General features: G+C 44.0%; 1 protein-coding gene and 1 long non-coding RNA gene across 2 annotated transcripts in view; one reads left to right on the forward strand and one right to left on the reverse strand.

The window, feature by feature from the left end:
- LOC309525524 overlaps nt 1–25,458 on the forward strand; it is an 81,609-nt gene continuing 56,151 nt past the window's right edge. The window contains exon 1 of the long non-coding RNA XR_014216379.1: nt 1–18. This is a non-coding gene — a long non-coding RNA (uncharacterized lncRNA). The remainder of the gene's footprint in view (nt 19–25,458) is intronic.
- Nucleotides 4,469–19,131, reverse strand: LOC309525257 (natural cytotoxicity triggering receptor 3-like). The gene is made up of 4 exons (XM_082210795.1): nt 18,966–19,131; nt 7,184–7,537; nt 6,037–6,159; nt 4,469–4,547 (listed from the first exon to the last, which is right to left on the reverse strand). Exons 1-4 carry the CDS (start codon nt 19,015–19,017, stop codon nt 4,486–4,488), a joined length of 591 nt encoding a protein of 196 aa, XP_082066921.1. The 5' UTR covers nt 19,018–19,131; the 3' UTR covers nt 4,469–4,485.

Below are 25,458 nucleotides of genomic sequence, written 5' to 3' on the forward strand. Positions count from 1 at the left end.
ACAAATCCTGTCTTAAGGGTATGTCTGTGTATGAATAGGGTGAGCCAGTAACCTGGCTCAGGAACTAAGTATTTGTCATGACAAAAGACTGGCCAGGCTCCCCAGGGTATCCAATCAAGTGACCGTTAATAGGTAACCTGCCAGACAGGAGATAAACAAGGCACTCAGATTTCTGTTGTAGATCCCTCCTTTCTGTGATATATCTGGGGGGTGGTCTTGAGCTACACCCCTTCTGTGATGTAAGTATGATGTTTCTGGGGGTGGTCTTGGACTCCAGAGCGGGCAATTTAAAATGTCTATATAAGGGTGGGCACACCTTTGTCCGGGGTCCTCCTCCTTTCTCCTGCCTGTGAGGGGAGCAACCTGTTGCAACAGTTCAATAAAGATCAGGCTTACTAGCTGCTTTGCTTCTCAATATTCTCTGGTTGGCCTCTGTTATTTTCTCCAACTGATGGAGAGCCTACTAAGGAGTCTATAAGGGCTCTTGTGTTCCCCATAAGGGAATAAAGGCAGATTTTTGTTAATTACACTAGCTAGCAGGACCAGTGGACAGGCATTATGGGAATTGTAGTCTCAAAACATCTGGAGGGCCAAGGTTAAGAAAGCCTGGTCTAGCCTTTGTTGTGCCAAAGGTTTTTAAGAGCAGTTGGAAATGACAAGATTTTTTTAAAAGAAACATAGGCATATGTACCAAATATACAGGGATGGTTCTTACTTTTTATAACCTCAATAATTTTTGGTTTTTGCATGCCGTGTTGTTTCCTACAAGGCCTTGTAGAGTTGCCGTTCTTTTATATTCAAGTTCCATCTTCCTTTTTTCCTCCCTTTTTATTTATTTATGATTTTCAGGTTTATACCTGTCAATAATTCTACAGTCATTTTAGCATTTCAAAACTTGACTTCCTTCCCCCTCTTTCTGCGGTTCCTTAAATTTATTTTTAATATTTTCTGCATATTTGTTCTTGAACTTAATTTGTTCATTTATTCCTCTACTTTAAATACATGCTCTTATGAAACTGCAGCTTGTTACAATAATCCTGCCAATGTTCTTGTCTGTTTACAATTTGTTTGTGAATCTTCAATCAACCATTTCCATTCTTCTATAAAAAGTCTGTTATCTTGATTTCTTATTTTTCCGGTAAGTTTTGCCATTTCTGCATATCAAGTTCCATCTTCCATCCAGGCCACTAGAATGGAAATGTACAGGTTTGTGCATGCGTGGAATGAATATTGTTTTTATTTTTTATTTTAATTTTCTTTATTAAATTTGCATAGCGCCCTTCATCTCAGGGCGGTTCACAGCATAAAAATACAAGATAAAAACACAAAATAAAAACAAGAACAAGAACGAAAACAAACCAATACCCCAATACCCCTACCCCTACCCCTAAGCAAACTCACAAACAGTAAGGGTGTCTCCAAGCTGTCACTGTTTTGCAGGAGGAATTCAAGTGTCTTCTGCTTTCTTTGGCGATCACTCGTAGTCAAAGATTTATGGAAGATTGTCTTCCATAAACACGGTTTTAACAATGAGTCCGTAAGTGACTATGGAGGCCAATTCTGGATCCACACGTCCTTCCACAGTGGGGACATTGGTTTCCGGGCAGGAGTTGATCACAGTGTGGATTTGCCAAGCGTGCCTTCCTCCTAGCACGTTTCTCCCTTGCGTCCTGAGCTTGAGTGTCTTCACAGCCCATGACACCTTTGGTAAAGGCTGTTCTCCAACTGGAGCGCTCGCAGGCCAGTGTTTCCCAATTGTCGGTGTTTATACTACAAGATTTGCCTTGAGACAGTCTTTAAACCTTTAAACTTCAAGTCTATACTGCTTGGTGTAAGGAAAGCAGATGAAAGTGCTTCGTCACCCTAGCACAACAAACCAACTCCATCATTCTTCTTTTTAAGCAGACCTTTTGCAGTTAGGAAAGATGTAGGAAATGCACTAAAAAGTGCAAGATGAAAGGGTGAGTCAATGGGAAGACATATAAACACACATCCCGCAAGCAAATCAGGACAGATGCTCAACATATAACCTCCCCATGAACATTCAGTAGGAGTCTAACCTGTTAGAATTCCTGCTCCATGATTGCAGTCATGGGATTTTTGTCTATCACATGACGGTATATGTTTTGACTCCACAGAGTGGGACGTGATGGAGACAGGATGTTTGTGTTACTGTGTTCCTTGAAGTGGGACTATTGTCCTTTGTTCTTTTCTCTTTGCTGTCTGATGCTAGAGAATGGGAGCCATGTTGCAGCGCTCCGTGTGTGTTTATATGTAAATAAAGTAGATTAGCAAAAATGCTGAGTTGCTGAGGTCTGTCACGTGCATGATGCGCAAACTCTGCGGATCCCAAAGTTTGCTGGTGCCGGTCACTGTGATGTTTGGGCTGAAGAAAGCTTTTGAAGCTCCCGAACGATCGACCAGGAGGGAGAGAACATGCCAGTCGGGCATGAGTCTCTGCCAGGCTCCTACTCGAGTGTAGGCTGAATTCAATTAGCTCAGGATGAGAGTGGAATAAGAATGTCATCTGGAGGGGCCCTAAGGAACCTTGCAGTGAGTGGCCTGCCTTTAAGAAAAAACAACCACAGCTACTGAGTAGGAAGCAACTGCAGTTGTAAGGGGTCCTCAGCAAAGTGCCCCTTTCTTCCGTCACCTCCCCCCAGTGGCAACTCCAGGCAGCTAAAAGCCACCATTTTAAATTTCCCACAGTGCTTTGTCATCACTCGGGGCATTGTGACACTGGGAAACGTCAATGACAGGCTCCATTAAGGGGCAGGGCCTTACCTTTCTGAGCCCTCAGATTCAACTGTATTCCCACCCCCCCGGTTCCCCCCTGCAATTTTGGTGAGGACAGTGGAATAAAAGAAAATCTCAATCCACTCTATGGAGAACCTTGCAGGGCTTTGTCATCTCTATTGCTAACATAGTTTCTTAGAACAATTATGTTTGTTTACTCATGGTGTTTACATCCCACCCTTCAACAATCACATGCACGCACATGACAAATTTGTGCTATCAGTAGAGATGGCTGAGTGTTGTGTAGATCTCCTCAGATTTGCTCAGGATTTTTCCAGGGCAGGGGTCGGGGGGGGGGGAGGGAGAAACTCAGGAAAAATCTGGTCCAGTTGGAAGACTCAGAAAGGTGTTGCTCTGTACCCTTAATGGGCACAGCCTTTGCCAAAGGTGTCAAGGGCTTTGAAGACACTCGAACTCAGGACACAAGGGAGAAACGTGCTAAGAGGAAGGCACGCTTGGCAAATCTACACCGTGATCAACTCCCGCCTGGAAACCAATGTCCCCACTGTGGAAGGATGTGTGGATCCAGAATTGGCCTCCACAGTCACTTACAAACTCACTGTTAAAACTGTGTCCATGGAAGACAATCTTACTTGGTTATGAGTGATCGCCAAAGAAGAATGCCGGATCCTTAGTAGGAATTGCCAGTATTGTCTATTGGGTTGGGCCATCCAAGGACAGTCTAGCAATATAATTACTGAAACTATAACATCAAATTCAGCCTAGGTTTGCTCAGTAGCAGAGGAGTCTACAGAAGGGTTAATTCTGCTCTGTTGATGAAGGTCCTCAGATTATAAAGGGGAGGATGAGTTCTACTGGATTGAAGGGGGAAAGGAATAGAGAATGGGTCGTGGGTTTTGTAGAGCGTGTTCTCCTTCATGGAGAGCACGTGTTGCGGTGGGGGCCGCCAGGACACTCCAAAGTTGGGGGCGGGCTAACTGATCATTGGCCACTGATGCGATTGGGGCTTCCCTTGTTGTTGGGAAGAAATTAATGTTGCCATTTATTGATTGACAGCCAGAAATGCTAAAACTCCTTTCACGAGGCTAGGGCTTCCTCTTTTCGCCCGTGCAGCGGATTGCCCGTCCCTCCCTCCCTAGAATAGGGTTGTTCGCTTTGACCTTGCTATGCCTGTCATGGGGTCGTCTGCTTTGGAGCGGGGGCCTGGTAGGAATTTTGTCCATCTGGCTGATTGGCTGGGGCCATTTGGTTTTTGCCTACTGCGTAGCAAATCGTCACAACTTGTAAGGTTGCGGTTAGGCATTGGTTTATGGTTTGGTTGGTTGAGGGGCATGGATTGGCTGTGCCTGCCCCTCTAATGCTGCTGCTGCAAGGGATTCCGTTAAAGGAATTGGGGGCTAACTATTGCTTGTCCACTCTGTCAAGGGGGCTTGGGCCATAGCAATGAGCTCCTGGTTGCATTTGGGGTGAGGGCAGATTCCCTGCTCCGCGTAACCCCCAAGTGTATTCCCCCATTCTGACTTTCGCATTGTGCGGAATGTCAGTCTGTCCCCCACGGTGGGGGCAGATAGTTGCAACCAATGCCTAAGCAACCACTCACAAATTTGTATTTTAATAAAGTTGTGGCCAAAATTATGCCAAAAACCTTAAACAAAAAATTCTGTGTGATGTGTGAGTTATTGGGGTGGACCTGGGGACCTCGACACGCAATTGCCTCTGCTGCTGTTGTCAATTCCTGCTTGTTGCTTTATATTTGTTCTCTCTGCGGTGCAATGGCCTGTTTTGTGGAGCTAGAATAAGGAAGAAAAGAGGTAACTATTAGCAGACTGGTTTTCCAAGTGCGCAGCCTGACATAACCAAAACAACAACACCTGACACATGTGGAAGAAGGAAGTATCAAATTGAGGTGCATGAGAACTTCCCATTTGGCCCACGGGGCCATTTTGGCCAAGCCGCACCCACCTGCCCCACACAGCTGATATCCAGGGGGGGTGGAAATGGATGTTTCAGCGCACCAGAGACCCCACAGATCAGTTGCTGCCACCTACAACTCCCCACCGAGGCCTACAGAGCTGTTCTCTCTCCCTCAGAGCTGCCCTGCCACCACCTGGCTTAGTTGCCTGGCCTGGCCTGAGTTAGTAAAGGTAAAGGTAAAGGACCCCTTCCCGCCAGAGCGGTACCTATTTATCTACTTGCACTTTGACGTGCTTTCAAACTGCTTGGTTGGCAGGAGCAGGGACCGAGCAACGGGAGCTCACCCCATTGCAGGGATTCGAACCGCCGACCTTCTGATTGATTGGCAAGCCCAGTGCCGTCCCACCCATGAGACAAGGTGAGGGGCCTGCCTCAGGCAGCAAGATCCACAGGGACAGAAGTTCCTGATGTAGATATTTATTGCCCTCTTGTTCCTAATGAAGGTCATCAGTCAACCCCCTCAAGACTGAATTCTGCAGGGTGCTCCTTCTCAAGCAGATCCTGACAGCGAATGTGCATGCTAAGTAAGATTGAACGCACTGCTCTCGGTCATGGAAGGGGAGCATTTCCTTTTCCTCTTGTCCTCCTCCCGCTTGTATATTTAATTAGGGATTTTTAAAAACCCTAATTAAGCATTAGCCTTCCCCTGAATGGATTCAGGACTGAGACTGGGTAGGCTGGCTAGTGTTAGAATTCCTGCTCTATGATTGCAGTCATGGGATTGTTGTCTATCACATGATGGTGTATGTTTTGACTCCACAGAGTGGGAAGTGACAGAGACAGGATGTTTGTGTTACTGTGTTCCGTGAAGTGGGACTATTGTCTTTTGTTCTTTTTCTCTTTGCTGTCTGATGCTAGAGAGAGAGAGGGTGCAATGTTGCAGTGCTCCGTGAAAATAAAGTAGATTAGCCAAAATGCTGAGTTGCTCAGGTCTGTCACACAAGCCATGCACAAACTCTGCGGATCCCTAAGTGTGCTGGTGTCGGTTGGCATCAGTCGCTGTGATGTTCAGGCAGAAGAAAGCTTTTGAAGCTCCCGAACGATCAACCAGGAGGCAGGGAACATGCCAGTCGGGCATGTGTCTCTGCCAGGGTCCTACCTGAGTGTAGGCTGAACTCCTGACAGCTAGAACACTCGGGTCACCTTGATCTGCGGCATCAGATTGGGGGCCTGAATTTGGTCTGTGGGGTGGATCACACTTTCCCGGCCATGGCAATCTTCTGCCCCTTTCCCCTTCTGACTCTCTCTATGGTCCAGAAAATGCTAGCTTCTGCAGAGGAGGGGGGGGGTCTGAGGGTTACTCACATCTCTTCCCATAATAAAGACGTGTCACCAAAGCAGTGGTTGTGATTCCAAAGGTACAGAGAACGGCACGCAGGAGAAGCCATATGAGGACCATGGTATCCCGTTGTGGTGCAGAATTAGATCCTGGATGATTCCAAACACGGGAGAATGGATTAAGACAGGGGAACACAGAGACCATATAACACTGGTCCTAAAAGACCTACATTGACTCCCAGTACGTTTCTGAGCACAATTCAAAGTGTTGGTGCAGACCTTTAAAGCCCTAAACGGCCTCGGCCCAGTATCCCTGAAGGAGCGTCTCCACCCCCATCGTTCAGCCCGGACACTGTGGTCTAGCTCCGAGAGCCTTCTGGTGGTTCCCTCGCTGCGAGAAATGAGGTTACAGGGAACCAGGCAGTGTTAGAATTTCAGCTCTGGTCCTCCGAGCTGATCTGGCTCATCTTGGCTTGAGCCCAGCAGAGTATATACTCAGAGACCACAACAGAAGGATGAGTCAGGTATGGCTACATTGCTAAGCTTTATTTCTAAGCTATGCAGAGAGCATACAAATATACATCTTGTCTCTGTGAGAAGCAGAGAGCAACTCCAACAACGAAACGACAGTACAAAGGAAACAGGAAATCAGTAAACGTCACATCCCATCTCCCTTTCCAGTGGGAATCCAACAATATCTGGACTGTGGAATGAAAACATAGTCCTGTGACTACCAGCAGCTGCTCAGTGAGGGAAACAGAAGCCAACAGGCAGAGGGCCTTCTCGGTAGTGGCGACTGCCCTGTGGAACGCCCTCCCACCAGATGTCAAGGAAATAAACAACCACCTGACTTTTAGAAGACCTCTGAAGACAACCCTGTTTAGGAAAGTTTTTAATACTGATGTTTTGTTGTGTTTTAAATATTCTGTTGAGAGCCGTCCAGAGTGGCTGGGGAAACCCAGCCAGATGGGTGGGATATAAATATTATTATTATTATTATTATTATTATTATTATTATTATTATTATTCACTTTCACTACCGGTTCTCAGAACTTACAGACCACCAAAAGCTATTCAGGTCAGCTTGATCTGGGGCACCAGATTGGGAGCCTGAACTGGACAATACAATCCATCCATACAAAAGTCAGGCCTCCTAGATTTCCCATCAGCTTACCTTTCAGGTCTTCTCTAAGCACGTGAAGCTCAGTCCCGTTCCCCGATGTCTCTGGGAATCCAGGGATCTTCACCACACATTGATACACCCCCGAGTCGTAATGTCTCAGATCCCGTATCTCTATGTCGGCTCTTCTCCCCAAGAGGAAGGCCTGCTCCGAGGTGGGACTCACCCTTCCCATGAATTCCCGGGTGGTCTTTCTGACGTCCACCCCTGGCTCCTTCACCCACCGGAAGCTCCCAACCTTAGGTTCTGAGGTGGAGTTGTAGGAACAGTGCAAGGTGACGGAACCGCCTTCCGTGCCTTCTGCTGAGCTGGGCTGGGAGACCATGAGGAGTTCTTGAGCCTGGGAAGCTAGAAGAACACAGATGGAAGAGTCAGGAGGTAAGACAGGCGTCCCACCCCACACAACTCCGATGGCTGGACGGCAATTCTCATCGTCCCCAATCATATGCCATGCTGGTCTTGGCTTATGGTCTCTCTGTGCAATGGTCTTTGTGCTTCTCCTCGGTTGTCTCCCTTCTGCCAAATTTTAGGTCATAACAGCCTTGTATTTAATCACTCACCTGGTCACTAAAGGGACACAGAAATCTCCCTTTTACCAAGGGTTCATCTGGCTCAACAGTATTTACAGGTGTTTTGTACTGAGTTGAATAGGATCCAAAATGCAGCAGTCTGATTGGTCCTAGAACAATAGGATTCAGAATGCAGCAGTCTGATTGGTCCTAGAACAATGCAGCAGTATGATTGGTCCGCAGGAGCCACCCAATCCAGCTCCAGATGGAAGTGAATCCACAACCTGATTGGCCTACAGGAGAATCCTGGAATTAGCCAATCACATGCAGCCCATTGTGTAAATAATGTATATAAAGCAGATACTTTGGGGGAACTTTCATTCCTCCTCACCACCATGAGCTGAATAAAGAGCATGAAATCCACTCTTGACTCCGAGTATATTTCAACAGCTGTCCAGGCTTTCAGACTAGGGTCTCTACCAGACCTCTCTGAAGTTGCTGAGCATTGAACCCCGGCCAATCTGCCCGCAAAGCATGCATACACACACACAACAACAACAACAACAACAACAAACACAACCATACACAATCCTAAGAGTCTATTGGCCTTTCTTCCCGATTTTGGCTTCAGAGGAAGGCTTATCTTCTTGTGGAGGTAGAAAATGAGTCTCTTAGCAGGGTAGTAAATATTTCTGCATGCTAGAAAGGTTTGTGTGCTTGTTTACAAAGCTGGATTGCCAGACACTCAGGTTTCGTTCAGCCTTTCTGAGATTATTTACACAATGCGCTTTCAACAGGTGGAATGTGACAAGTAGGGTACTGGCAAGTAGGAATCTGGATTGAAATTTGAAATGTTGCTTTTCTGCATGCAATTCTTTCAACTTTTTTTTTTGCATTTTGTAATGGCGTTCATTTTTATATATGCAATCATTTTATATATGTTTTAATTGCATTGTGAAATCACTTAAAGATGCCTCATCGGAAGCAACTCATAAATCTAAAAACAATTGCAGTCGTACCTTTGTTTTCAAACAGCGTTTTGGCTCCTAAACACCACAAACCTGGAAGTGAGTGTTCCGGTTTGCGAACTACTTTTAGAAGCTGAACGTCCAACGGGGCTTATGCAGCTTCTGATTGGCTGCAGGAGCTTCCTGCAGCCAATCAGAAGCCACACTTTGGTTTCTGAACATTTTGGAAGTCGAATGGGCTTCTGGAATGGATTCCGTTCGACTTCTGAGGTACGACTGTATAATGATAATAACTCCTCTTGCACAATGGGACTCCCCACCTCCCAGGGCAGGCACCCCATGCCCAGCTAAAATCTTCAAAGTGATGGACAGAACAGAACAGAACCCCTGGAACAGATTGAGGGATGGATGAGGGGAGGAAAGGGGGATAATTTCCTGTTGCGCAAGCAGAAATCCTTTCACTGATGGAATGTCCTATTATTAGGAATCTGTACACTTTTACTGTTTCGTGCAGGTTCACACATCCTGACAGGGTCTGTGTGGGATTCATTTTTGTGTGAAGAGGGATATTAGCAAGGCCGCACACAGACACCCCTACGCACATCCCCTTCCGTTCCATGAAGCTGTTGCCGAATTTGGGTTTGTGGAAGTAGTTTGCAATCATGACATGAGGATGGCGCATGTGGGCAGGCTGTTGGACAACGTTATGTGAGGGGAAGTAGTCGACCAACTTCCTGTTTGACGGTAAAAAGGCAAACGTGCGTAAAGAAAGCAACCATGTGCAATCTATCCCTGCTTTTCTTTCCCTCTCTGTAGGTCTGCCTTTGGCTCATTTTAGCCTACAAAGGGGGTGCAGGAAATTTGGAAGGCCGAGAGCAGAACTGTATCCCATGCAGCAGCTTGTCTCAATAAAAGGAAGGATTGGAAATGTATTGTGTGGGTATCCATTGGCGTGATAACCAGCTCTGTATTTTGTTATCTAACAGCTGAGTTTATCTCAGTGAAGACCTTTCTTGGAAAATAAATACAACCCAGGTGGTTAAGAAAGCCCAACAGAGACTCCATCTCCTCAGAGTACTGCGGAAGAACGATGTCAATCAGATTTGATGATCTCCTTCTACCAGTCCACAATAGAAAATGTCCTTTCATACTGCATCACGGTGTGGTACGCTGGTTTGAAATCATCTGATAGGAAGTGCCTGCAGAGGGTGGTGAATACAGCACAAGATATTATGGGCTGTCCCGTGAATCCACTGGATGAAATAGCGGAAGAACGTTGCCTCAGGAGAGTGAGGAAAATTCTCAGGGATGATTTACACCCTGGCTGGCACTTTCTTGATCTGCCCTCAGGCAGAAGATATAGAAGCGGGATTAGTACCACCAACAGGGTAAAGAAGAGCTTCTATCCGTGGGCTGTTAGGCTGCTGAATGAAAAAATCACAACAGGGCAACTGACTTTGGGGTTGGGTGGGTGTGCGTTAGTAAACGAGGGGTATTAAGACTAAGAGAGCTGAGTGGGGGGTGCATGTGTAATCTCACTGTAAACCACAGAGCCTAGGACTTCCCGATCAGAAGGTTGGCGGTTCAAATCCCCGCGATGGGGTGAGCTCCCTTTGCTCAGTCCCTGCTCCTGCCAACCTAGCATTTCGAAAGCACATCAAAGTGCACGTAGATAAATAGGTACCACTGCTCTGGTTCGCCAGAAGCGGCTTAGTCATGCTGGCCACATGACCCGGAAGCTGTACGCCGGCTCCCTGGGCCAATAAAGCGAGATGAGCGCCGCAACCCCAGAGTTGGCCACGACTGGACCAGGTCAGGGTCAGGGTCCCTTTACCTTTACTTTTACAAGTTGTACAAGTGACAATAAAGTATTTCAAATATAAAGATGTTTGACTGACTGGGGGGGGTACCAGCTCCTAGCTACCACCAGCCTGTTTTCGGTGTGGTGGGAGTGGAGGGATCAGGCGAGTTGTCCTTCAGTTCGCCATTTTGTTCTCATAACAGCCACACAAATCCCTGTGGGAAGCCTGAAAGCAAGACCTGAGCACAAGAGTGCACTGCCACCTTGAGTTTCCCAGCGAATGTCAGTCAGAGGCATACTTCCTCCCATCAGAGCCTCGCTAGTCACCACAAATGACTAGTCTATTGGGTCACACAGCAGCTTTCATCTTAGGCACCTTCCTGTTCTCCCCTCCCTCACGGTTATCTGTGGCTTAAATCCCTCGCCGTAATTTAAGCCACATATTTCAAATGGCCACACATCACGGGCTCACTTTTATTTTGGTTCCGAAACTATCCCTCGCTTCACAGTTTTACAAGCTTCTCTGTCGTGGACTTCTCTGTTCCGTATGTAATGGAAGTTCCCCTGCAGTACTAAATATATATATATGAGTTTGAGGAACTGTTAGTAACACAGGATGCTGCCGCAAGAGGCGCTTTTACTCTGACCTCATTTGTTCATTCATTTGGTAGAATCCAGATAGGGACTTCCTATTTAACAACAACTATTATTATTATTATTATTAGAATCATAGAATCATAGAGTTGGAAGAGACCACAAGGGCCATCGAGTCCAACCCCCTGCCAAGCAGGAAACACCATCAGAGCACTCCTGACATATGGTTGTCAAGCCTCTGCTTAAAGACCTCCAAAGCAGGAGACTCCACCACACTCCTTGGCAGCAAATTCCACAGTCGAACAGCTCTTACTGTCAGGAAGTTCTTCCTAATGTTTAGGTGGAATCTTCTTTCTTGTAGTTTGGATCCATTGCTCCGTGTCCGCTTCTCTGGAGCAGCAGAAAACAACCTTTCTCCCTCCTCTATGTGACATCCTTTTATATATTTGAACATGGCTATCATATCACCCCTTAACCTCCTCTTCTCCAGGCTAAACATGCCCAGCTCCCTTAGCCGTTCCTCATAAGGCATCGTTTCCAGGCCTTTGACCATTTTGGTTGCCCTCCTCTGGACACGTTCCAGTTTGTCAGTGTCCTTCTTGAATTGTGGTGCCCAGAATAATAATAATAATAATAGTAATAACAACAACAACAACAACAACAACAACAACAACAACAACAACAACAACAATAATATATCCCACCCATCTGACTGGGTTGCCCCAGCCACTCTGGGAGGCTTCCAACATATATAAAAACACAATAAAATATTAAACATAAAAAAACTTTCCCATACAAGGCTGCCTTCAGGTGTCGTCTAAAGGTTGTATAGTTATTGTTAAAAACGTCAGGTGCCTGTCTCTGCAAGAGCCCATGGGGCTCTAAATCCCCTTTAAAAAAAATTAAAAAACAGATTTTGATTTTGCTCCGGCCTTTTAAAATGCAACGTTATTCGTCTTTATTAGGAATTATAGGTACCAAGATGCCATAGGATCAGAAAATACTTTTTATGTGTGCGACAACAGCTGCACGGATGTTATTAGCCCAGAGATGGAAAGAAGAAACAATCTCGACCAGGGAAGAATGGCAAACCAAGTTGATGGACCATGCAGAAATGGCAAAATTAAGTGGAAAGTTCAGGAACCAAGAGGACAACAACTTTTAAAAAAAGAATGGGAAAATTTATAATTTATTTAGGAGACCATTGCGAGCAAATGAAAACAATAGCAGGATTTTAATCTCAGTTGTAAGGTAACAAAGACTGTGGATAACTCAGATGGATTTTTTTTAAAAATGTGGATAACGGATTGATAAGCAGTTGTAAATGTTGACATTTGGACCTATGGAGGGGAGGAAATTTTGAGATTCAGAGCAATCTCTTTATATGGACTTGTAATTGATTTTGTTATAAATTTATATTTTTTTAAATCAAATAAAATCTATTTTCAAAAGGGGGGGGAATGCAACGTGATTCAGAACCACTTTTCAATGGTAGTTCTGCAAATACAGAACTCCAACTCCATCTTGGCATTTCATTCTGATCTTTAAAGCTGCATATACACCATTCATTTAAAACACACCGTTTCCACCACCAAAGAATACCAGGAAATGCAATTTAGCCCACACAGAGCTACAATTCTCAGCATCCTTTGTTTCCTTAGCATAATTTTACTAATCTAGATTTCCTAAAAAAAAAGAGAGAACCATAAAACAAATATAAAACAGATCAAAAACGTCAGAAACAAAAGCAATTATCGTAGCAACAGCAAAAAAATAATACAAAAAAGCAGTAGATATAAAATCAGTTAAAATCCTGGGCAATCTCTTTTTTTCCCTTTTTAAAAAAATGTCTAAAACATTGTTCTCTGGGCAACACAGTCAGGTGGTGGCACATAATTAATAGTAATTATTATTACAATTTGTATTATTTACTATTTACTATTAGGGATGTGGGTGGCGCTGTGGGTTAAACCACAGAGACTAGGATTGGCAATCAGAAGGTCGGCGGTTCAAATCCCTGCGACGGGGTGAGCTCCCGTTGCTCGGTTCCTGGTCCTGCCAACCTAGTAGTTCAAAAGCATGTCAAAGTGCAAGTAGATAAATAGGTACCGCTTCGGCAGGAAGGTAAACGGCATTTCCATGCGCTGCTCTGGTTTGCCAGAAGCGGCTTAGTCCTGCTGGCCACATGACCCAGAAGCTGTACGCCGGCTCCCTCGGCCAATAAAGCGAGATGAGCGCCGCAACCCAAGAGTCAGCCACGACTGGACCTAATGGTCAGGGGTCCCTTTACCTTTACTATTAATTTATTATATATTTATTGTTTATTTGTTATTATTTATTATTATTTTCTATTTTTATTATTATTACAATTATTATTACTAACATGAGTTTGACCAAACTGCGGGAGGCAGTGGAAGACAGGAGTGCCTGGCGTGCTCTGGTCCATGGGGTCACAAAGAGTCGGACACGACTAAACACAATTATTATTAAGAAAGCTTTCAGAGTGACAAGAAGGGACGTGTGGCTGGGCGTGCTGCAGGCCCTGCGGTGAGTGCCGCATGTCATTTTGTCAGCCCCCTCAGTGGTGACACCCGGGGCAGTCTGCCCCCACTGCCCCCCTTCCTCCACCCCTGTCACCAGTCCAGCTGCCACATTCTGGATTAGTTGTAGTTTCTGGGTCACCTTCAAAGTTAGCCCCATGTAGAGCGCATTGCAGTAGTCCAAGCGGGAGATAACTAGAGCATGCACCACTCTGACGAGACAGTCTGCGGGCAGGTAGGGTCTCAGCCTGCGTACCAGATGGAGCTGGTAGACAGCCGCCCTGGATACAGAATTGACCTACGCCTCCATGAACAGCAGTGAGTCGAGAATGACTCCCAGGCTGCTCCCAGGTTTGGGGGACCAGGGAGTCCCCAATAACTGCCCACCCCCTGTTCCCCCCAAACAGTATTTCTGTCTTGTCAGGATTCAGGTTTAAATGTACGGTATGTACCAAGAATGTCAGATAATTTCTACAGAAACAGAATCAAGTGTGGAAATCGATGTTTTCCCCATACAGTGGTGCCTCGGGTTAAGAACTTAATTCGTACTGGAGGTCCGTTCTTAACCTAAAACTGTTCTTAACCTGAGGTACCACTTTAGCTCATGGGCCTCCCGCTGCCGCGGCACGATTTCTGTTCTCATCCTGAAGCAAAGTTCTTAACCCGAGGTACTATTTCTGGGTTAGCGGAGTCTGTAACCTGAAGCGTCTGTAACCTGAAGTGTCTGTAACCTGAGGTACCACTGTATTCACTCAACATCAGGACCACATTAACTTCAAGCAAAGGCAAGTAGGCATTTGTTGACACCAAGTTTCAAAGCTGCAAGTATCTATCACAAATTAACGCAACTTGCGTTCAGTTTGTGGTGCTTGGATGCAAGCTCCATTGAATCTGGTGAAACTTATTTTATGATATTGCTTTTTTGTTGTTGTTGCAATTTCATTTTGGTATAGTTTTTATTTTAGTTATTTATTTAGGTGCCGGCGGCGTCAACCACAGAATCCTTTCATCTCCCAACAAGACCTTTTAAGTGGAGATCTTTATCCCAGTCTGCCCTCTGTTTTCATATATGGAATTGTTTTTAAACGTTTTATATATGAAGCTATTTTTGACCATTTTTACACCTTTCTTGTTTCGTTGTAACAGTTTGGTTTTTCCTGCTGTAACCTGCCAATGGGGTCTTACGGCACAGGGAGATAAGTAAGTTTTGCATAGACCATTTACCAATTATTTTTAAAACAAATACCTAAGCAGCTTACAGTATAGGTTAAAACATCTCAATAAAAAAAAACAACAAGGGGAAAAATCACATTCTGTAAGGCCCAGTTAACAACTAAATAGAGAATCTTCCTTGGCATTGAAATAGATATTACACATAAAAACCTGCTGCAAAAATACAGTTGAAGACATTTTTCTTCCAACCAGCTTTCCCAGCTGAATAATTGGACCTCTAGCATGTATGTCTGTTCTCATTGTACATCACTTTCAGATGCTTGTACAGATGAATAAATGGTTGATAATGGTTTTTTAAAAAAAAAATGACAAAAATACAAGGTAATTTCAACAATGTAAAACAGCTGAAGAGAATATCCTCTAAATATAAAGAAATAAAAACAAAATGTTACAAATGAAAATCAGCACAAAACTTATATTAAGTTTTCATTCTGCTTACTTCCCTCTGTCTGTAAAGTTAGGAGTAGCATAAATAAATAATTGAGAAAATAAAATTCATTTTAATTTGAATACTGAAGACACAAAGACAATTGTTTACAGACCGGAATTTGACCACCCAGAAATTAAAATTCTCATTCTGGAGCCCTAAGATACCAGTAAATTCTACTGTCCTGCAGCTGCCATCGTGGGGTTAGCAGAGGATCTGACAATTTTGATTTTCTGTTTCTCGTTTTTCTTTAGTCTTAAATTCTGTTTTCCAATTTTCTGCAGCAATTAAAAAAATCCCCATGAGAATTCTTCAGCATTTCAGTGGGAATTTCTTCTAATAAGCATCTCATATACACATTTTCCCAAGCAATTTCACCTGATATAATGCCTGTTGGCATGTTATTTTCACAAATATATTCATTTTAATGCAGACTTCCCCCTAATATATGCAGTTTTGTAAGCACTGTCTGGTTGGAGAACTGCATCACAAAATTCGGGTGTTTGTGATTGTCAAAGGACGGCGGTGTTTCAGTTCTCGCACTGTTTTGGAAAGCATGAATTGGCTAGATTTAGCTTTTAACTGAAAGTGCATCCCTCCCACAGAGAGTTGTCTTGCCCTGGGGGAAGGAGAGAGCTAACTTTCAGAAAGGATTTCCCTACCACTGTTTCTATCTTGCCTCTATTGATCTTAATTGTTGCTGATTTGAGAGGTTACATGGAAAAGCTGCATGTCTAAATCCGTACAAACAAACAAACCAAATACATGCAGGGCCTTCTCAGTGGTGGCTCCCCATTTGTGGAATGCCCTCCCTGGCAACATGCATTTGTTTTCGCTCATTATCGACTTTCAGGAGTTGAGAAACATTCCTGCTTACCCAGGCATTTAATGGCCGGCTGAGAGAATGTGACTGTTTCAAGGATGCTTTTAGACCTGATCTAAGAACGTTTCAATAATTTTATAGATGTGTTTGCCACCCTGAGTTCCTTTGAGAGGAAGGGTGGAATGTGGGTCGGCTTGCTCTGGCAGGGTGGAAAGCTGTGCTACAATATTATGGGTTGCTGGTTTGCCCTCCTCCTCACTCCCGTGGAAGCTTTTTACAATACAAAAATTCCTTCCAGTAGCACCTTAAAGACCAGCTAAGTTAGTTCTTGGTATGAGCTTTCGTGTGCATGCACACTTCTTCAGATACACTGAAACAGAAGTTGCCAGATCCTTCTATATAGTGAGAAGGTGGGGAGGGGTATTACTCAGAAGGGTGGTGGGAATGGGAGATTGGCAGATAGCTGAGGTGAGCCTGTTGACGACTCTTAAGCTTTTTACAGTTTCACTGGTACTGTCAGAAGTAAGGAAGTGAAATCGACAAAGCTTTTTGCAGAAATAAACAAAAGACATAGAGGAAACACAACAGCTATCTTCCTGGTAAATATTGCCCCAAACAGGGACAGGGAGCATGTAGCCCTCCAAACGTCGTATGGCCACAATTTCCATCCTCCTCATCGCCTGCCGGCATGCCCAATATTCAGGGTTGATGGGAACTGTAGTCCATTAACACCACACCACCAGGTCTGACTAGCAGAAGGATCTGAGAGAGGGATCTTTCCCAACTCAGTCTGGAGATGCCAGGGATTTAATCTGGGAGTATTGGGAAATAATTTATAATGAATTGAAAAAAAATGTTTAAAAGTACTTTTCCAAAACAAAAAACCAGAATATTTTGTTGGGGATAATTCAGATGGAAATTCCCAGGTGTCAAAAAAGGCTATTTATGTATGCCACTACTGCAGCCCGTATTTCGTTAGCCCAAAAATGGAAAACGAGCGAGGTCCTGACTAAAGAAGAACGGCAACTTAAACTGATGGAATATGCGCGGATTGCGGACCTGACATATAGAACAAGAGAACAAGAAGAGCATACGTTTAGAGAACGGAAAACGTTTATTGAATAAATGGGGGTGGAACTGTGTATACTTGAAAACGTTGGCATTATTAAGATAAATTCAACAGTGTAAACAAGTTTTGATGGATGTATTCATGGAATACTGAGTGGTTTAGTTAATGTAAAACATGTGGGGGTTTGCGATATGCGATTGAACCATGGAAAGAGAGGAAGGGAAGTCTTTGACATTTAAGGTTTAATGAATATTTTAAATTGTAAAGTAGAAAACTTAATAAAAATTATATATACACACATAAATAATAATAATCTGGGATGCTCAGTGTACAAAGCATATGTTTATCTCTAGCCCTTGCTGTCCAATGTGCCTTTATTGAGGGTACTTCTAGATTACCTGCTTATTGAGCATTAAGTCCTGATTTATTTGCAGGGAAGTTAGATAATAATCCCACACTTTCCCCATCACCTTCCCAAAGGTCCGGTTTTTGTGGGTGGGAGGGGAGTGGGTCTGTTGCGCACCCTCCAAATTTGCCAATATGTGATTGAAGCACCCCAAATCACTGCCTCAGTGTGAGAGATGGGAACGAGGCTCATTCCATCAGCTTTGCTGAAAGACCATCTCCGTCAGACATCTCCTGCCCCTGAACTGTTGCTGTGTCAGCTGGTTGTGATAAGAATTACTATTTTAAGAATTGGTGCCTGTTTGTCCCCCCCCCCTTTCCCTCCCTGTCTCTTTTCCCTTGTGTGTTGCATTTTGGGGGACAAACGCCGGCTCCCTCGGCCTGAAAGCGAGATGAGCGCCGCAACCCCATAGTCGCCTTCAACTGGACTTAACCGTCCAGGGGTCCTTTACCTTTTTAACTTGCATTTTTTAGATTGTAAACCTGAGGGCAGGGACCACCTTGTTTAACTGACAGTAGACTAAGTTTTAATTTATATATATTTTTAACTGTTGCTATATCTGTATTGTCCCTGTTATACCTAATTGCAGATTCAAATGTATCCCTCTCGTGTTTTATGACTTCCTTGATATTGTATGTGGGCTGGAACTGGTCTGTGACCGAAATAATAAAATTCATTCAACTGACTGTACGTAAGCCACTCTGGGGACCTTTTAAGCCAAAGACCAAGGTATAAATGCTCTAAATAACAACCCTCTTCCCTAAAATTCTGTAGATTCCAAAGCCTTATCAAGTCCCACTCTGCCCTGCCAAAAAGCAGGGTCTGCCCCCAGCCCCAGCCCCTCACCGATCGGCCCACACAATCCAGACCTCCACCTGCCTCAGGTAGCCTGCAAGCTCCAGCAGAACAAATACTTGAGAAATCAACTCAAACTATAAAAGAAAAGATAAAAAAAATTCCCAACCAGTGAACAAATGAAAGATTCCTTCCCTGTTGCCAAGTAAGCAGTGATCAGTCAGAGCCTGAGTACAAGCAAATTCCATCCACCAGATCTATTCCACAGTGCAAATTCTAGAGTTCCAGGCTTTGTTAAAACACACACACAACCCTCTACTCTTGTGTCAGCTGCCAGACATAAAGAAGGTAAGTAAGCGATGTTTTCCTTGTCATATTATGTCCGCAATCAGGGGAGAAAAAATGCTTACCTAATTTCCATTTGTTATGCCTGCTGTTAAAGACACAGGAACAGAGCCAGCAAAAGACAGTACGCACCATTACTATTTTTTAAAAGACAGTTGGCAACCCTAGAAATCTGGAACAGAACTGCCCTTTTTTGACTCTCCGCCCCCCTCGCCTAAAGCTTTTCCTTGTGAAGGTGAAACATCGAACACACCTGCCTTGGTTACCTGTGATCAGAGTCAACATCAAGTGAATCGCTTTCAGGTCCATGAGGCCCATCTGAGCAAAGCCGGTGGGTTGGTGGTAGTTGTGGACAGAAATGAAATTCCTTTTGGGGAAGGTGATAAGAGATGAGGAAGTATGGCAGTTTCTCTTGTCTCTGAAAGATGCTAGTTGCTAGTCACTCAGGACCGGCTGAAAACAAGGCTTCCTGTTTGTGGGGCAGATGCGGAGAGAAGCTTGTAGGTTGTTGCGATGGGGTGAAGATAGGAGAGGAAAGGGGTCTGGTGGGGTAGCGCAGAGACAGAAATAGGTGTCTCACACACACTTGTTATCTTTCCATAGTCTTCAGCCGTCCTGTCATACAACCTACGTTGTGAAAGTGTGCAATTCTTAAATTCTGGATCAGAGCCTATGCTTCAAGAGTCTCCGGGCACTTCATAGGGATGCAGAGATCTGTCCATTTCAATTTTCTCAGTTTCTCCTCGGTCCAATTTTAAATTTAATTCACATTTTTGCATCGATTCGCCCCCCCCCCAAAAAAAAACCACATTACAAAACCTTCAGCATTTTGGTGCGAATTTTCCCTAATAAGCACATTTTGTGTGCAGTTTTGACTAATATACACATTTCTGCCAGCAATTTCTCCTAATACGGTGTGTTTTTATATGTTATTTCCACAATATGTTCATTTTTAGGTGCACTTTAACCTAATATATGCATGGGTTTTTTTGCTCTCAAATCTTCCTTTATTTAATATGTAAATTTTTTTGTAAATACTGGACAACTGCATTGCAAAATTTGGACGCATGAGAATTTCGATATTTGACGGTGTTTCAGTTCTCACAACACTCAACGGCCCAAATTCCTATATTGTTTGGAATGGATAAAATTGTATCTGCAGGAGACCCTCACCTGTTGAGTACAGGGGTCAAATGAGTATGTAAGTATAATTATCCTGGTCCCAAGCTGTGGGACCAGCACCTTGAGGTTAATAGGTAAAGGTAAAGGGACCCCTGACCATTAGGTCCAGTCGTGACGGACTCTGGGGTTGCGGCGCTCATCTCGCTTTATTGGCCGAGGGAGCCGGCATACAGCTTCTGGGTCATGTGGCCAGCAGGACTAAGCAGCTTCTCGCAAACCAGAGCAGCGCACAGAAACGCCATTTACCTTCCTGCCGGAGCGGTACTCTTGACATGCTTTCGAACTGCTAGGCTGGCAGGACTTGAGGTTAATAGATTAGGTTAAATGGCAAACAAAAATGTGTACTAGGTTAAATGGCAAACAAAAATGTGTACACATGTACAAAAATGTTGCATTAAGCCCCTGGTGTGAATGATGATAAGGAGCTTTTCTCTTTTACAAGATCGCAAACAGATGTGGAAGTGTGGAGGACTGAATTTAAAATTGGAACAACGAGAAATTTGGAGAAACTGAAATGGGCAGATTCACCCATCTCTAATTAGAAGCAAGTCCCATTGAATTGAAGGAAATGATCTCCAAACAAGTGTAGGTAGAATTGCAGCTTTTTAAAAAAATTGTTTTCCGGAATTGTTAAAAACACAGAGTTTGAAATATTACCAAATTTGTGCCAAGCTTCATTCCAGTGTTCAGTTTAGAGCTGTTCAGTCGGGGGGGGGGGTTGAGAGAAGGGAACCAAACCCCTGAAACAGATCCTTTGTTGAAACCACCAGTTCTTCTCCTTTTCAAAAGTGGAAAATGTTTGCTAATGTTTATTGGTTACCTTTATATTCACCCTTCCTTCCTTAGGAACTAGTGTGGTGACAAGATTTGAAACACACACATTTTTGAACCTCGCTAACAGCTACCAGTGACACTTTGGGGTTTCTCCAGGTAAACCTGTTTCTTCAGCATTCATTCAGATTTGCTTAAGCTTTTTTGATTTATTTTTTATTTTTTATACATTTTCCTTCATAAACAACAATAAACAATGTGCAGTATTTATTGGGTATTCACTCTGCATTCATTTCGTTCTCCATTCACCTAGATTTTCTTGCACAGCTGCTATATGTCTTTCTGTCAATCAGTCATGTCCGCCATTTTTTATCCATTTCCCCATCACTTTCCTAACTGCAAAATTCTGTGTTGTTGTTGGTTTTTTTCAAAAAAAGGGTTTGTTGAGGTAGAAAGCTTTGATTCAATTTCTGCTATGCGATTGAATCCCTCATACAAGATACTGACAGCCTGCAAGTGACCCTAGAGAAAGAGAAAATGTGCTTGCTAAATATCACCTCCAGTCCTGATTTGTATCATGGCTTTTATATGCCTGCTGTCTCTGTCCATGGAGTTTTCTTGGCAGGGATACTGGAGTGGCTTGCCGGTTCCTGCTCCAGGTGGATCACGTTTAGTCAAAACTCTCCACTATGACCTGTCTGTCTTGGGTAGCCCTATACGGCATAGCTCATAGCTTCCCTGGGTTATTCAAGCCCCTTCGCCATGACAAGGCAGTGATCCATGAAGGATCATTCTGAAGGAAATCAGCCCTGAGTGCTCACTGGAAGGACAGATCCTGAAGCTGAGGCTCCAATACTTTGGCCACCTCATGAGAAGAGAAGACTCCCTGGAAAAGACCCTGATATTGGGAAAGATGGAGGGCACAAGGAGAAGAGGAAGACAGAGGACGAGATGGTTGGACAGTGTTCTCGAAGCTACGAACACGAGTTTGACCAAACTGCGGGAGGCAGTGGAAGACAGGAGTGCCTGGCGTGCTCTGGTCCATGGGGTCACAAAGAGTCGGACATGACTAAACGACTAAACAATCATGGCTTTTAATGAGGATGTCCCAAAAGAGGTACCAATCTTACTAGTCACCTCTAATGACTAGCCCTTGATTCTCACAGCAGCTTTCTTCATAAACGTCCTCCCATCGCCCATATACTAACCACAAAAGTCTATTAAAAAAACAAAAGGATTTGTTGTGTTTTAATTCCGTTTCTAAATTTCCTTTGTCACTTCCATGATAGGTCAAACACAGGGATGGCAAGCTCAGTGAAGTATGGCTTTATTTGGTATCCATAACATTGTTGTATTCTTTCTGTATCAGGTTGTTTTTTGTTGTAGCATCTAATGTATTGTCTAGTCCCTTAAGAACACCACCCAGAGTGGCTGGCACAACCCAGTCAGATGGGTAGTGTAATGGGTATGGGGTTGCTCATGCGTAAGTTGCCGCCTCTCCTGGCTATGGTGCCTTGTTAAACCTTTCTGACGGGACCAGCCCTTCACTTCGTGGCTGCCTCAGTCACTAGCAGAATCCGTCAGTGGGCGTTTCTTAAACCTCTTCCAACATAAAAGTTGTTTGACTCCCAGTCTCCTCCTACTCTCTCTGCGTGGAAGTCTTCTGCGCAGGGTGGGCGTGGGTAGCGGAGGACCCGTGCTCTCCCCACTGGTGTCCAGTGAAGAGTCCTGGAGCCCTCTCGCCGATTCCCCCATCTGCCCCCCTTTATCCCTGGTGTAACGTTGATTTGCTTCCCGCTCTGCTGAACTGCCTCTCTCCCTGCTTGGCCCTTCTCCAGCATCATTTGAGAGCCTTCCCTCCGCCTCAGGCTCCAATGTCAGTTCCCTGACAGGTAGGATACAAATATAATGATGATGATGTACTTTATTTTGTGAGGTAATGGTTCTGAGCCCCAGTGGGGGCTTTTTGATACTTCTTTTCTCTCTTTTTTATTTATTTTATATTAATTCAGGGGGTTTTTAATGACTTAAAATCACAAACTGCCACATTCTGCATTAATATTCTCCCCGGACATAAGAACAGATTAATTCCTTTATTCTTAGCAAGAATATTATTGGCACAAAAATGGAAGCAAGAAGAATTACCGACAAAAGAAGAATGGCAAATGAAATTAACAGACTATGCAGAATTAAATAAATTAACAGGAAGGATTCCAAACTTGCGGGACCAGAGATTCTTAGAAGACTGGAGTAAATATTTGAACTTTCTGAAAAGCAAATTGTAATGAACAGATTACGCTAGTAGGACTGCAAGAAGTTCTGCAAGGAAGACTATGAAGAGAATTATTAGTTAATGATAATTATAAATAATAGAGAAATTAAGAAATGCAGAACAAGTGATAAAGAACGGAAAATCTTCAGAGGTTGTTGACAGAAGTCTAAAATATTGTACAGTGGTACCTCGGGTTACATACGCTTCAGGTTACATACGCTTCAGGTTACAGACTCCGCTAACCCAGAAATAGTACCTCGGGTTAAGAACTTTGCTTCAGGATGAGAACAGAAATCGGGCTCCGGCAGCAGGAGGCCCCATTAGCTAAAGTGGTGCTTCAGGTTAAGAACAGTTTCAGGTTAAGAACGGACCTCCGGAAGAAAATAAGTACTTAACCCGAGATACCACTGTATAAGATAAGAAGTTATGTTAAAGGACTGTTGGAAATGATATGTTAAAAAAACTAATAAAAATGTATATTTTTAAAAAAATCCTTTATTCTTTGCAGCTGTTTTCTCCACCTTATATTCCACCAAAGCAAAAATCTTAATTGGTTCAAGAGAAGCAGGTGGCATTTTGTAAGAATTCGAAATCGCACCCAAACACTCTTCGGTGGAACAGTTTTATCTTGATCTGATCTCTCTTCTGCAGAATGCAAGGCCACAAGAAGAGACTCTGAGACCACATTGCATCACAGCAGAGGGGCAGGGACTCTTGGGCTGTCAATCTTCACGTGTGTGGGAAAGAGAGAGTGCAAACGGTGTGCAATGTCCGTAACCCTGAGCACTATACCAGAAAAGTCAGGGGAGGCCACATTGCTGGTTTTGCACAGTTTGAGCATGAAAAAGAAGTGGGAGGTTGATAGCATGCAAGACCATGAGAATTTCCACTCTGGGCAAGACTGACGACCCATCAAGTCCTGTACAGTTGCCACTGCAAATGCTGTTACTTGTTACAGCCAACCCAGTTTTGGACTACAAGTCCTTGGGGCTGATGGGAGTTGTAGTCCAAAACATCTGGAGGGCACCAGCCTTTCTCAACCTGTGGGTCCCCAGATGTTGTTGAACTACAACTCCCATTACCCCTAGCTAGCAAGGCCAGAGCTCAGGGATGATGGGAGTTGTAGTCCAACAACATCTGGGGACCGGCAGGTGGAGAACCACTGAGCTAGGCAAGGGCTGCCTAGAGGTGCCAGGGCTGGAACCGGAGATCTTCTGTAAGCAAAGCAAAAGCTCTGCTGCCAGGAATAATAATAATAATAATAATAATAATAATAATAATAATAATAATAATAAAATTTAATTATATCCCGCCCTTCCCAGTTAAAAAACCGGGCTCAGGGCGGCTAACAACAAATTTAAAACACTAAACACTTAATTATAAAAGCAGCATAAAATACAGTATAAAAACATGAATAACAATAAAATTCAAAAAGCTAAAATCAATTAGAGGGCTAGCTGGCTGAATTAGTCCTACCTGGTCTAGTGAAGAGGTCAGGGGAGAATTAGCTGTGGGGTCTCAGAGTGGGTGATTTTCATAAAGGGGGAGGGGGAGGGAAGAGAAGAGAAATAAAAGATCAGGCTGAATTCAAATGAAAGGCCAGGTGGAATAGCTCTGTCTTACAGGCCCAGCAGAAGGAGGTTAAATCCTGAAGGGCCCTAGTATCATGGGACAGATCATTCCACCAGGTCAGAGCCATCACTGAAAAGGCCCTGGTGGAGGATAGTCTGACTTCCTTGGGGCCTGGGACCTCTAAACTATGGTTATTCATGGACCTTAAGGTCCTCAGCGGGGCACAGCAGGAGAGGGGGAAATTCAATTGTGCCAATTGAAAACCAAAATACAGACATGCTTTTGAATTGATCCAGCAACTGAAGTATCATACAATACTTTGCCAAGATTTAAAGTGCTGAAAATAACCCCATGACAATACTGGTTAAAGATTACCGTGTTTAAGACGAGCTTTTTCCCCTTAAAAATAATGTCCAAAATAAAGGTGTTGTCTTATACACGGATAGTGCCAAGGGTGGATTTTCTTAAATCCGAATCCCCAAAAGTAGGGGGCGTCTTATACACAGGGACGTCTTATAGACGGAAAAATATGGTATACCTTTTCACCAGTCGTGCTGATAGAAACTATTTTCTTTTGTTTCTCCCACCACATTTTCAGTTTCTAAAATGCATTTTGAAAGCCCCAGACATATAAGATTGCTATTTATTCATCCCCTCTCTATTTCACCCCAGGCTGGCATTCCTCAAAACTGAGGTAGAATAAATATGGAGGACTCAATGATGTCGATATAGCCAGGATTGTTTCTGCAGGAATAGCCCCCATCGTAGTCCATGCAGCCATTTCACCCAGTGACCTGGCAGTCTGTAGTAGTGGCACCCGCCCTGTGGAACACCCTCCCACCAGATGTCAAGGAAATAAACAACTGTCTGACTTTTAGAAGACATCTGAAAGCAGCCCTGTTTAAGGAAGTTTTTAATGTTTGATGTTTTATCATGTTTTTAATATTCTGTTGGGAGCTGCC

The sequence above is a fragment of the Podarcis vaucheri genome, assembly GCF_965113315.1.
Source record: "Podarcis vaucheri genome assembly, chromosome: 2".
Taxonomy (NCBI): Eukaryota; Metazoa; Chordata; class Lepidosauria; order Squamata; family Lacertidae; genus Podarcis; species Podarcis vaucheri.